Source organism: Triticum dicoccoides, chromosome 7B (genome assembly GCF_002162155.2).
Source record: "Triticum dicoccoides isolate Atlit2015 ecotype Zavitan chromosome 7B, WEW_v2.0, whole genome shotgun sequence".
NCBI lineage: Eukaryota > Viridiplantae > Streptophyta > Magnoliopsida > Poales > Poaceae > Triticum > Triticum dicoccoides.
Window position 1 is genome coordinate 677435682 of NC_041393.1, and position 13971 is coordinate 677449652.

General features: G+C 44.4%; 2 protein-coding genes across 4 annotated transcripts; one reads left to right on the forward strand and one right to left on the reverse strand.

Annotated features, from left to right (window-relative positions):
• The first annotated feature begins 836 nt into the window (after positions 1-836).
• LOC119338064 (TBC1 domain family member 5-like) lies at positions 837-5548 on the forward strand. Of its 3 annotated transcripts, none has more exons than XM_037610359.1 (5): positions 837-1201; positions 1652-1755; positions 2251-2427; positions 3049-4682; positions 5136-5548. In XM_037610359.1, the coding sequence occupies exons 1-5, from the start codon at positions 1065-1067 to the stop codon at positions 5268-5270; spliced, it is 2187 nt and encodes a 728-aa protein (XP_037466256.1). In that variant the 5' UTR covers positions 837-1064; the 3' UTR covers positions 5271-5548. The 3 variants fall into 3 exon arrangements, with proteins under 3 accessions (XP_037466256.1, XP_037466257.1, XP_037466258.1); XM_037610360.1 differs by having other exon boundaries at positions 1086-1201; positions 1652-1759; XM_037610361.1 differs by lacking the exons at positions 837-1201; positions 1652-1755 and having other exon boundaries at positions 2302-2427; positions 3029-4682.
• Positions 5549-6274: 726 nt separating this feature from the next.
• On the reverse strand, positions 6275-8180 carry LOC119340521 (diphthamide biosynthesis protein 3-like). Its single transcript, XM_037612443.1, has 2 exons — positions 7746-8180; positions 6275-6529 (listed from the first exon to the last, which is right to left on the reverse strand). The coding sequence occupies exon 1, from the start codon at positions 8041-8043 to the stop codon at positions 7792-7794; it is 252 nt and encodes an 83-aa protein (XP_037468340.1). The 5' UTR covers positions 8044-8180; the 3' UTR covers positions 6275-6529; positions 7746-7791.
• Between the last annotated feature and the right edge of the window lie 5791 nt (positions 8181-13971).

Below are 13971 nucleotides of genomic sequence, written 5' to 3' on the forward strand. Positions count from 1 at the left end.
GTGAGGGCGTCGCCGCTCTGGATGCAGGCCACGTCAGAGCGAGAGGCGGCGTACCTCAAGCACTGGCGGCAGATCCGGGTGGCCGAGGAGCGCCGCGAGGTCGAGTACCTCGAGATGCTCGAGCGCGACGCCGAGGCAGAGCGGCTCGAGGCCGAGGAGGAGGCGCGCCGCCAGGCCGCGGCGGCGCAGGCGGCGGTACTGCCAACGCCGGCACAGCCCGCGCCCGACATGGCCGCGCTCTGGAACACGGCGTTCAGCTGGGCCGGTCCGGCGCCGACGCTCATCGACCTCACTGACCCCGAGGACAACGACAACGACGCCTAGGGCAGCGCGCCGGCACCTAGTTTTTTGTTTGTTTTTATTTTTCTTAAATGCTAATGTGGACGCGTGGACTCCCGCCGTCCTTCGTGGCCGGTTTTAACGTTTAATTAATTTAGTTTTCATGTTAAATATGCATGTATTCAGTTTTTTTTACGCCGTCGAAATGGGTCGCGTCAGCGTTAGGCGCACGCGCCGACTCAAACGCAGAAGCGGACGTTTGTGTCCGCCTGGCCGACCCAAACGGACAAAAGCAGACGAAATCGCCTTCCGTTTGGGTCGGCCCGTTGGAGTTGCTCTAACAGTCCCCATGACGATTCTGTCTGTTACTTGTGAGCACTGATTTTATTCACGTTGTGCAAGAATTGGTGATGTTCTTACAGATTCTAGTGCATTTGCCACACACACGCAAAAGCATATGCCATAGGGAAGGGAACGGATCGAACTGGAAAAGGTCGTTGCACCGCGCATACGAGCGACAGTTGCAACACGCCGAGACGTTTTCTCCCTCCCTCCCTCGCTTTCCCCTGTCAGCTCCCTCCCCTTTCCCATCATCCTCGGGCGGGCGGTCAGGCCAAGAAGGTCTCCTCCCTCCGCCCTCCTCGATCCGATTTCCCGGCCCCTCCACGCTCGATCCCCGCCCCCGCCGCGGCCGCGGATCGGCCATTCGCCCCGGCCTCCCCAGCCCGCCTCCCCTCGCCGCGGGGCGCTCGCTCGGAGGGCTGGGGAGCCGAGGCGGGCGGGCAATGCCGGAGCCGCCGGGGGGCCAGCGCTTCTCCGGCCTCCGCGGCGCGCGGTGGCGCGCCGATCTCGGCGTCCTGCCCGGCTCCCCCGACGTCCCCACCACCGAGCTCCGCCGCGCCGCCGCTGACTCCCGCCGCAGGTCAGGCCCTCCCCGTTTCTCGTAATGCTTACGGTCCCGGCCGGCGGAAGGCTCGGTTTCTTGAAACGCTGAGCTGCGCGGAGAGAGCGTCCGCTTCCGTTTCATGGCGCCCGTGCCGTCAGATCAACCGAATCTTCTGCTTTGATAAAAAATTCAGGCATTGGCCCGTGTCTTTTGGGGAACGGGCTATTGCTATCCTGTCAGTGTTTGATTGGGCTCAATGCTAACGAGCTCGCCGTCATGATGCTGGACTGTAGTGAAACTACGTGCATATATAGGCTTTATGTGTGCTAATCATCGCGAGAAGTTACATTTCTCTGAACATTCATTTACCTAGTTATTGTTTCAAGGAATTCGTAAATCATTTTTTATTGTGGGGGCAAAAATATGCAAGTCTGTTAGCTTCGAGGGTTCTGACTCCTGGCCTGCAATTGGTGCTTGTTGCTGTAGATATGCTAATTTGCGGCGGCGGCTGCTGATAGATCCCCATCTCTCCAAGGATGAAGACGGTGCTCCCAATCTTGTTGTGGAGAACCCACTATCACAGAACCCAGGTGGGTAAGCTTTTCCTCAACTTTGACGTTGCTTGCGGCACCAAGCTTCGACTTAAATTCCTGTAGATTTAGGCTGTTACATCGGATACTCTGGAGCACCTTGCTCACACCACAATGGTTACTGATAAAAAATGATGATGATCTGTCACCATCTCTCTGGTTAAATGGTTGGTGCTAGATGACTCAGGGGAGGCAAGGTGGGATCAGGATGATAAAGCGGTAACATGTTAGTTCAGATAGCCCTTTTTTTCTGAGTAGCCAACAACAATGTCTCACCGCAAGCCCTCAGCTGATAATAGACCAGTTACAACCAACAGAACATGCTGTTGTTTTGCTCGGCAGTTATTCATTTTCCTGGTTCCACATGTATCCTCGGCAATACAAGAAAGATATATCTTTCACGCGTTCTCTGCATTTTTCATGAATACCATGAAAACATTCAGTTGCATCAGCTCTTTTTTCTTCTTCTAATCATTTTGTACATCATGAATGCAGAAAGCACTTGGGGTCAATATTTCAGGAATGCAGAACTAGAGAAAATGCTGAACCAAGACCTGTCCCGACTCTATCCTGAATTGGGAGAATTTTTCCAAACAACCACATGTCAGTCCATGCTTGAACGGATACTGCTAGTATGGAGCCTTAGATACCCAGAGTTTGGATATAAACAAGGTAAGTCATCAGTGCATATTCAGCTATTGTGCACTTCTCATATGGCCTAACATTGGTGGAATCCAACTAAGGCTGCAGAGCCTACAATATGTTATACCTAAGAGAATTGGTTTCACAGGGCTCTTATTTATTACTCCCTCCATAACAAAATGTAAGACGTTTTTTATGCCCTATGCAAAAAACATCTTGTATTTTGGTATGGAGGGAGTAATATTTAATGCCGAGCCATTCTTTTCAAGGTATTTTGCAACCACAAACTGTTTCTTAAGTATCTGTAATATATTGATGGCAATTGATGATGTAATACTGGTAGATTCCATGACATAAGCACATTGAACTTAAGTTTGTTTATTAAATTAAGTAGCATTATTTTTGCCATATACCCCCTCTGTAAACTAATATAAGAGCGTTTAGATCACTATTTCTTATATTAGTTTACGGAGGTAATAGGTAATAATTGTGTAGGTGCACATCTTTCCCACATGTGTAACTCGGCATGCTATTTTAGCTGCTACATAATATCTTAACGTACTAGGGGTTCCTCATGTTACCTCCTAATTGCACTAATACCCATCTATTTTTGTTGCACAATTGACAACAGAAATCACTTCTCACTTACAGGAATGCATGAACTCTTAGCTCCTCTGTTCTATGTCCTTCACATTGATGTGCAGCACTTTAAACAAGTTAAGGAGCTTCATGAAGAGCTTCTTGGTGACGATTTTGATGGCCAGACATTTCCAGATAGGTTTTTGCTGAACAGGAGTGACAGGACTAACAATTCTGAGGGTGGTGCAGCTAAAATTAGAAGTTTGGACGAGCTTGATGCTGGTACTAGGGACCTCCTCTTGATAAATGATGCATATGGAGCAGAGGGTGAGCTAGGTATCATTTTATCTGAAAAGTTCATGGAGCATGATGCCTATTGTATGTTTGAGAATTTGATGAACGGGTTGATGAATGGTGCACAAGGCGTGGTTGCTATTACCGATTTCTATTCTCTCAGCCCTGCATCAGAATCAAGCACGGGTTTAACACCTGTAAGGGAGGCGTCAGCTGCCATATATCACTTGCTTGCTAGTGTGGATTCCTCTCTTCACAGTCATCTTGTGGAGTTGGGAGTAGAACCTCAGTACTTTGCACTCCGATGGCTTCGAGTCCTGTTTGGTCGTGAATTTACACTCGACAATCTTCTGTTTATTTGGGATGAAATCTTCTCTTCTCCAAACCATTCATATTGTACAGACATAAAAAATCGGGGAGATTATCAGTTTAAGGTTTTATGTTCTCCCCGTGGTGCCCTGATTTTGTCAATGGCAGTCTCAATGATGCTTCATCTCAGATCCTCCTTGCTGGGAAGTGAGCATGCGACCTCTTGCCTGGTGAGATTATTAAATTTTCCTCAAGATATTGACTTGAAGAACTTGATTGAGAAGGCCAAGTTATTGCAGTCGTTAGCTCTAGAAGCAAATCTTCCGTTGTCTCCTCTGACAGGAAAATCTCCCTTGACTCCACCCAATTATTGGGAAGAGACATGGAAGATGCTTCAGATGTCAGGAGACAAACTTAGTGATGGTTCAACTGTTAGGATAAAAGGAAGGGGATTTTTAAGAAGAAGCGTATCCGACACCGAATCAAATGTTTCTAGAACAAAGGGTGCGAATGTTGATAACAGCAATTCGACTTCAACTAGCCAGCCTGAGCCTATTGTTGATGAACTGAACACCACTGATATAGTTCCTGTCAAATTGACAAACAGTTTACCAACCATGCCTACAGTACACCGAAAGGATTGTGTTGGTCAAGGTACTGCAGAGATCGTTAGAAGTACCTCAAACAGTCTATGTGAGGCAGGCCCGCATGATGGTTACCATACAACTTCTGCCAAAATTAGAGATCGTATTGATGGAGCTCGTGAGTATTTATCGAGGAATAGGCCTCCACCGTATCGGCGTCGTACTGATCATGACCATGATACCCGTCATGAGGAAGAACCATGTGTTTCCTATGGCGCCAAGGTGGTTAATGAGCCAGATCCACTGTCTGTGCATAATGATAAGACTGATGAACCCTGTCAGAGTGATGGTAAGATTGATGAAGCAGCAATTACAGATCAAACATTTGAATCGGTGGATTATCAACCAAATCAAGAGCATAGCATATGTTCTGACATAGGCCCAAGTTTGAAGGTGGCTGATAAGGAGTTGGTTGGAACATTAAGGTCTTTTGGCGAATCGATGGTTGAAAATATTCAGGTAAGCATGCTTGACTAAAGCTGCTGATCATAAGATTTAAAGTATGTTACTTCCACCTGAAATTATTGCAACACATAACTGTTATTTTCATAAAGAGTCAATGACATATATAGCTCATACCTAATTGAAGGTTTTGCTAAAGCTCCTACTTTACGTTGGTGCTCTATAGATCTATATTCTGCTAATATTAGATACTGGTGGATTCATTTTTACAGTACATTTCATCTGTAAATCCCCTGTTGAGTCTCCTATACATAATAATACTCCCTCCGTTCCAAAATAGATGACCCAACTTTGTACTAAAGTTAATACAAAGTTGAGTCATCTATTTTGGAACGGAGGGAGTAAAACTGAATTGTATCTGTTGTTAAGTTTACAACCCGAAGCTCAGATCATGAATATCACTCTGAATAAGTGTGCCCATCTGTTGTCTAATGTGCTTTTACTCAACAGGTTATTGAACTACACTTTCGACCAAATTCACACATGGCATCAGTGCAAAATGGTCCCGGAAGCACAGAGCAAGTCAAGGCGCTTGCAGCCCTCGAGGAACTCAAGAAGATCAGTGATCTTTTACGTCGTGTTTAACTAGTACAACGTCTGTCTGTTTTGGATCTTAACTAGTAGAGTATAACTATCTCTTTTGTACACGTTTAACCTTCATTTGACAAGACCTCCAAATCAATCGTCTAGTGGTGCAGAATACATCTTTTCTAAGTAGTGTGTACATGATCAGTAACCTGATAAAAAAACATAATTGTATAGTTGATCAAATCTTGGCTGGCTGTAAATAATGACTGTACATCTGATCAAATCTTGGCTGGCTGTAAATAATGATTGTACATTTGATCAAATCTTGGCTCGCTTTTCTTTGCCCTGCTCTTGATCAATGATGGATTTGCAAAAAATTGTCAGTGTCCTTTTCCATTTCATATTCTTTTGAGAGAAAGCAATATGGTGGTTTTATTCATTATCAAAAGGTGTTACTACATTGTTCATTGGTCTAGTTGTCTATCCATCCATTGCACTGGCTTTTATTTTCCTCGATATTAATCAAATCTAAGATGCCCTTCGGGTATCTTTATTAAAAATAAGTGTTATCATGAATGAGGAATTTGGGGGGTTCATCGACCCAGGTACATACTGATCCAGGTACCTCATGTGCTGCCAAGTTGGCTTCCCTTGGGCAAAACTCATACTTCACTTAATCAAAAGCAGTTGCTCTCAGAATACATACATGAGATATCAAAAGGTACATTAGTGAACAGAGTCCCTTGTGAATTGTGATCCTATTATCAATCTACATGGCATTTCTTTTGTTACTAAATCCTGCACCAAAAAATGTGCATCTGATTCTTGGGGGAACCAAAAACCTGCTGCTGGTGGCCATTGTGGCCGCATCAGATTATCTGGAACAAAATTAAGAAACTAGTGCTGGCAGGCATCACAGCCATTTGTTCTGCACACACTGAGCTTGTTTATCTGAACACCTATGGCAAGATGGATTGATTTAAATCATTTAACCACTCCTGTAAAAAAAAGGGGGCATGTTTAAGCCACTTCTCATCCAAGCCACATCACAGATTCACATGTTACCACAAGGCGCAGCAATGAGATCGGTGAGTCATCGGGTACAAAAACTGGGATAACGAAATTTTGAAGCACCAGTCATGGACAGTGCCTTTGTAACAACTGAGTGAGTCCACACGGATAAATTCAGTTAAACAACCAAAAGTTGATACGACGCTGCGATTTTTCTCATTTTACAAGTACAAGTACAGATGCTCCCGCGTATGCCAAGCAATCTCTCTCATTCCTCTCCCAGCTACGATGCTGATCCTGTCGTCCTGCAAGCAGTGGATGCAAAGGTCAACTCGGTCCAAAATGATTGCAAGATTAATCATGGCAGATGACACCGGAAGATTCTGGTGGAACGGAAGTTGCAAACCCTGAACCAAACTAATTGAGAGAAGTTATTGAAATTCATGGTATAAATCAAACTAGACAGATTATATGTCTCGTAGTGATCTTGGAAGCATGGGAGGACCATTGACATGGTCTTCCAGCTCCAACAACCTATGCCCAATATGCAATCGTTGATAGGTCGTCGACATAAAAGCTCTCAATAAGTGGATGCATATGCATCAGCATAGTTCCTACAGGATTGCCCCTGAGAATGAGTAACCAAGAAAGCTGAACTACAATTTAACTCTAAAGACCAACTATTAAGAACAAGTACAAATATGAATTCTCAGGAGGGTCCGATTCAAGTAAACTCAGCCTCCTAGGTCAACTATAGGTAATTACAGTTGAGATGTGACTAAAAAGTTCTTAACGTGTCTTGTAGCACACGAACCAAAAGCTGCTGAACAACACAGTTGTTCTAATTCTACAGGATCTGCCAGGGAATAACAATTTAAAAGGCTACTACTCACTCACAGCAACAGATGCCCAAACAGGAACCTATTAATTATTATGCTCATTAACCAATCCGGTGGCGGAAGCCTCTGGGGCTCACCAGCAACCTACCACTTATAATCAGAGTTCCAACTTTGCAGTGTATTTATACTTGACTTACTCAGGTAAATGCAAAAACAAAAAAAAAATGAACCTCCTAAAGCGAGGAATTGGAAATTCAATCTGAAGGGCACACTAAATCCCAAGCACTCAATTTCCACACTCCTTCCTCGACCGATCAAAATAGTGGGCATAGATAAGCAGTCGGTTACGTCTAGCACAACACTTTCAGGAAAACAAAATTTCCAGACTTCCATAGATGCACTTCGTAACCAAAGATAGTAAACTAAGGTAGCATTGGCAGGGTACCAAGCAACAAAATCATAGTTCCCACTTGGACAGACTGAAACATACACCCCATGGGCTTCATCAAAAGCTAAAATCTCACAACAGTTATTAATTACTGAATCCAAATCCATACAGCAGACAACAGGGAAAAACTTATTACAGCAACACTCGGCACGAACTACACGGCCAAATGATTTCTTTCGAATAACAAACGCAAACAGTCAGTGCATAAAACTTCAATCGCCCAAAAAGCCATACCGTCCATGCCGACGAGCCACCCACGGGGGGTGCGGGGGATTGCGCTTCAGGCGACGGCGACGGGCTGCGGGGCGGGCGGCGGCTTCTGCGGGGGCTCCTTGGCGTCGGCGAAGTCCTCCTCGTTGTAGACGACGGTGAGGAAGAGCGAGCAGGAGGGGCAGCGCGCGATCTCCTCCCCGAGGCGGAGGTCGGCGAGCGTGATCTGGAAGAGGTCGCCGCAGGGGCACGGGTACGTGTACGCCCCCAGCTCCTCGCTCCACTCCATGTCCTCGATCTCCACCTCGTCGTACGCCGACATCGTCGCGCGCCGCCGCGGCCCAAACCCTAGCTGGCTCCCCCTCGAAAGTTCTCCGATGGCTTCGCGCCGCCGCCGCAAGCGCAAGGAAGGACGGAACGGAAAGAAGAGGCCGCGTGCGAGGGGGAGAGGAAAAGTGGGGGACGTTTCCCTGCTATGCCCCTTGCTTAGGGCTCCTTTGATTTAAAGGAATTCCGTGGGAATTTTGGGGGGTTAGAATCCTTAGGATTTTTTTCCTATATTTATCGTTTGATTCACAGGATTGAATCCTATAAGATTTGTTCCTCTGGAATCAAGTGTACTACATTTTATTGGAAATCTAGCATCTACTCCAACTTCTTTTTTCAATTCCTTTGTTTTTCCTGTACCATCAAACACTTTATGTTAATCCTGTAGGATTTAAGTGGACATGCCACTAAAATCCTGTATTTTCCCTATTCCCGCGTTTTGAAAATCCTGCAAATCAAAGGGGGCCTTATCGTCTTATTTACGAGGGCGAATTTCACATAACCCAAAACTTTAGGGACTGGCAAAAAAACACATATTTGAGTTAGGTCTTGCATTATGGGACAAGACCGCAAATATCGCATTGTGATGTCAAAATTAACCAGCGAGACCCACTTGTCAGGCGTTACTTTGCCGCGGTGATAAATAACAACATTAACATTTCTAAAATATATGGAGACCTTGAACTTTTAGGCGAGATAAAGTGATGGACAAAAAAAATTTAGAACTATGATTCTCATAAAATGCTCACGCAAATGCGCTAGATTTTCTCAGAATAGTAACTAAAATACTTGTAATTTCCTTGATTTTCTCAATCTATCTGGACTTTGGAAACTTTGATTTTTTTTATCGAAATTTGCTCAAATTTGGACGACAAATATGTAGAATGATGGTTCCCTCAAATCGCTCTTCCCGATGAGATGAAGCTTTTCCAAAATAAGTATTGAACAATTATTATTTATCAATGAAGAATTGCATCAAAATTTTCTAAATTTTTTGATTCTAAACGCACACCGGATCATGATAACAAAGGGAAACCTTTGAAGAATTGTCACTGCGCGGCTTGACAAGTGGGATCGGGAGGCCTGTTTTGATATCTTGTGCACTGTTTGGGCCTTGTGACAATCATCAACACAAATTTGTGACTTTATGATTTTAAGAATTCAGATTGTCGTGTTTCCGCACAAGTCTCCATGAAGTTAGGTGAAAGATCGTGGATGTCGCCTAGAGGGGGGGGGGGTGAATAGGCGTTTTAAAAATAATTGCGGTAGAGGCTTGAACAAATGCGGAATAAACCTAACGGTTAATTTGTCAAGCACAAAACCCTACAACAATTAGGCTCACCTATGTGCACCAACAACATATGCTAAGCAAGATAAGCAACTATGTGATAGCAAGATATATGACAAAGAACAATATGACTATCACAAAGTAAAGTGCATAAGTAAAGGGCTCGGGTCAGAGATAACCGAGGCACTCGGAGATGAAGATGTATCCCGAAGTTCACACCCTTGCGGATGCTAATCCCCGTTTGGAGCGGTGTGGAGGCACAATGCTCTTCAAGAAGCCACTAGGGCCACCGTAATCTCCTCACGCCCTCGCACAATGCAAGATGTCGTGATTCCACTAAGGGACCCTTGAGGGCGGTCACCGAACCCGTACAAATGGCAACCCTTGGGGGTGGTCACCGAACCCGTACACTTTGGCAACCCTTGGGGGCGGTCACCAATACCCGTCAAATTGCTCGGGGCAATCTCCACAACCTAATTGGAGACCCCGACGCTTGCCCGGAGCTTTACACCACAATGATTGAGCTCCGAACACCACCAACCATCTAGGGCGCCCAAGCACCCAAGAGGAACAAGCTCAAGGGTACCAAGCACCCAAGAGTAATAAGCTTCTCAACTTGTAACTTCCACATATCACCGTGGAGAACTCAAACCGATGCACAAATGCAATGGCAAGGGCACACAGAGTACCCAAGTCCTTCTCTCTCAAATCCCACCAAAGCAACTAATGCTAGGGAGGAAAGTGAGAGGAAGAACAAGAAGGAGAACATAAAGAACTCCAAGATCTAGATCCAAGGGGTTCCCCTCACATAGAGGAGAAAGTGATTGGTGGAAGTGTGGATCTAGATCTCCTCTCTCTTTTCCCTCAAAAACTAGCAAGAATCCATGGAGGGATTGAGAGTTAGCAAGCTCGAAGAAGGTTAACAATGGGGGCAAAAACGAGCTCAAGAGATAGGGAACCATTGGGGAAGAAGACCCCCTTAAATAGGTCCCCACGAATCTGCACGTTATGTGCAGAAAGATATAGGAGCGGTACAACCGCTATGAGCACTGGTACAACCGGTAACAGGCCATAAGCGGAACAACTGGCCCACAACCGCCCAACAACCGCACCACAACAGAAGCTAGTCCGATGGTAGAGCGATACATGGCTGGTACAACCTCCGAACCAATTCTGGAGCGGTACAACCGCTCCAAACACCGGTTGTACCGGTCAACCGGTACAACCTCTCTATGGGGCGGTACAACCTCTCTAAGTAAAACATGCAATATCAAAACAGCCACAACTTTCGCATACGAGCTCCGAATTCGATGAAACCAAGTTTGTTGGAAAGCTAGCAACAAGTGCTAACACAATCTTAAAAGAAATATCAATAAGAAGCAAATTAGAAAAGGCCCATAAGAAAAAAGTGAGAACCCTTCCTTGGATAAGACCGGTGAAACCTCCAACACCGAAAACATCATAGAAGACGCATGCGAACTCCGTTTTTGATGAACTCAAGCTTGTCATCAAGATGACCATAAGCTCTAAGACTCACAAAGAGAATCAAACAAGAACCAAGAAAGATGATGCAAGGATGGAATGGTTTGAGCTCTCTACGAATGATACGACCAAGCTACTCATCGAGAGCCCCCCTTGATAGTACGAAAATCGATCCTATAACCCGATCTCCCAACTACCACCATGAGACCGGTAAAAGAGAAAACCTATCAAGGGTAAACCTTTGCCTTGCACATGGTCCACTTGAGCTAGATGATGACGATCTTGACTCCCTCAAGTTGGACCACCTTTCTTGATTGCATTGACTCGATGAAGACTAGATGATTGCTCCCCCATACTCCACTATGGGTGAGCCACTCTTCGGCACATCTTCACAAGTCCATTGAAACCACAAAGGATGGCAAGATTCAAGCACTTGATCTCTTCGTGATGCTCCACTTGAACTTGCACACGGCAATCATGATGACGATCACCACTTGATGTCATCCTTTCCATGGGTTGTATGATATCTTCCTCTTGACGCAAGCCCATGGACACGTACCTAAACCCACATAAAACTCTCACATAGACCATGGGTTAGTACACAAAGTGCAATGGACAATGCTTACCATACCATGGGATCACTTGATCCCTCTCGGTACATATTCTACGCTTTGTGAGTTGATCAACTTGATTCACTCTTGACTTAGTCTTGATCAACCTTGAATCTTTCCAACTCTCTTCATTTGGATGATTTCTTGAAGGTAAACATGAATGATCACACAATCTTCTTCTTCAAGACATGCTTGAAATAAGCTCAACACTAACATGACCAATCTTATAATAATTCCTTAATAGCACCTTGGTCAACTCATAAACTCTTTGAAACCAACACATGGACTTCAAGAAATGCCTATGGACAAATCCTTCAAATATAACTCAAGGCAACCATTAGTCCATAGAGATTGTCATTAATTACCAAAATCAAACATGGGGGCACTGCATGTTCTTTCATTAGGGTTCTGTGAAGTTTACTATATTAAGAAAGAAAGGTTCTCAGGGTTTAAAGTTTTCCCGTCTCCCGCTGACGCCCGTCGCCGATCTGTCTCGTCTCTTGTGGCCTTAAGACCATGGAGATGCGATGGATCTCGAGCATTGTCGGCGCGAGGGCTCATGCTTTGTATTAGGTGTTTTCAGTTTGTTTAGGGTTTGTGTCCTACTCAAAAAGGCGAAGCGATGGCGCCTCCCTGAAGATGAAATAACATTCTTCCCGTCTAGCCCCCGTCCCAACGGCGTGTCTCACGTCGTCAGAGGGCGTGTAGAAGTGTATCTCTGATGGACCGCACGTGTTTTACACTAGTAGAAATGTTCAGCCCTTTAGTCCTGGTTTGTAAATTAACCAACACTAATGGTCGGCAATGCATTAGTCCCGGTTCGTGTTGAACCTTTAGTACCGGTTTGTGGCACGAACCGGTACTAAAGGGGTGGTGGCAGGCTGGCGTCAGGCCGGGGCCCCACGAGCCCCTTTAGTCCCAGTTTGTGACACGAATTGAGACTAAAGGTCTAACCTATAGTACCGGTTTGTGTCACAAACCGGGACTAAAGGTGTCTAACATATAGTGCCGATTTATGTCACAAACCGGGACTAAAGAGCAATTTTCAAACTCTACACCCCCCCCCCGTGTGTGTGTATCGCCATTTCAGTTTTGTAAAAAAACAAAAGAAAATGATAAAAATTTCAAAAATTAAAATCCTTAGAGATGTAGTTATGTTACTACATCTACTAGTTAGGAAAATTTAAAAACTTAAATTTGGACATGTTTGCAAAAAAGTGTTATGAAAAAGTAAAACGGCCATATCTTTTGCATACAATGTCGAAAAAAAACATATAATATATCAAAAAAATCAGCACGGAAATCCGCATCCGATTTTGACAGCCGTAGGCATGTTTGCAAATTTTTAGAATCCTCAAATTCAAAAAGGAAAAAAAGATATGCTCAAATTTCAGCTTTTTTAATTTTCGTTAAATCTGGTCAAATTGTGGTCAAACTATGTTCAAACTACTTATTCAAGAAATATTAGTGTTAATAAATAATTATTTTAGTTTTTTTGACTTTTGGTCAAACTGTGGTCAAACTATGGTCAAATCTGGTCAAACTACTTATTCAAGAAATATTACTGTTACTAAATAATAATAATTTTTTAGAATAATAGTTTCAAAATCAAACGATGAAACATGTGACTTAATGCTCAAGCTAAACTCCTGAGGGTTAATAGGATTGACAACTTACTATTGTCAAGTAAACAACAAGTGCAGATTTGGAAACTAGGGGGAATAGAACTCGAAAGTTAAGCGTGCTCAGGCTGGAGTAGTGAGAGGATGGGTGATCGGCTGGAAAGTTAGACGATTTGGAATTATGAGGGGTGATTATAGCAATGATGAGGAGTGATTAGAGACTAAATCGTCAAATAATTCAGAAATTTGAAAACCAGGAAAAAAAATCAATTTTTTCAAAAAAATAAAAAATTCAAAAAAAAATTGTTTTTCTACGCGCGGGCTCGTGCCACGTGGTGGGCCTTTGGTCCCGGTTCGTGTTGAACCGGGGCTAAAGGGGGGGGGTACCTTTAGTCCCCACCCTTTAGTGCCGAGTTACAGAACCGGGACTAAAGGTCCTTACGAACCGGTATAATAGGTCGTTTTTCTACTAGTGTTAGTTGGTATTTGTTTTTGGTTGATCTGCGCGAATACAGTCTTTGTTCGTCCGTGTTCATTGCTAGTGGTTGTTGTTGTGGTGTGCTGGTCCTTTGAGGCATTAGCATTACGACTTCTGGATTGTGTAGTACAAAAATGTTTGCTCCGATGCGAGAGGGGCGATGATGGCACTGAAGCAAAATTCCTTCAGAGTGAGAGGTTTTCAATTCATGCAAAACTTCATAGGCAGCTTAACGTGCTCTTGGCACAGAGGTAATAGAATGGGAGTCTGACGACACCCGGTACTCGGGATGAACGTAACCCATCCCGGATCCTGCTCGTAAAGACTCAGATAGAAGTTTAGCCTTGCTAAATGAGCTAGAGCCTGTCAGAAGGAAGATCTGCTAAAGACTTTGATGCCTCGGTCCTTGCAAAACAAAGTCCTAAAAAAGGAAGTGTGTCCA

Coding starts and splice junctions, on each gene's coding strand:
- LOC119338064 (XM_037610359.1), top strand. CDS start 1,065: ATGCCGGAGCCGCCGGGGGGCCAGCGCTTCTCCGGCCTCCGCGGCGCG. Junction 1,202..1,651: donor GCCGCTGACTCCCGCCGCAG/GTCAGGCCCTCC, acceptor TTGTTGCTGTAG/ATATGCTAATTTGCGGCGGC. Junction 1,756..2,250: donor CCCACTATCACAGAACCCAG/GTGGGTAAGCTT, acceptor TCATGAATGCAG/AAAGCACTTGGGGTCAATAT.
- LOC119340521 (XM_037612443.1), bottom strand. CDS start 8,043: ATGTCGGCGTACGACGAGGTGGAGATCGAGGACATGGAGTGGAGCGAG.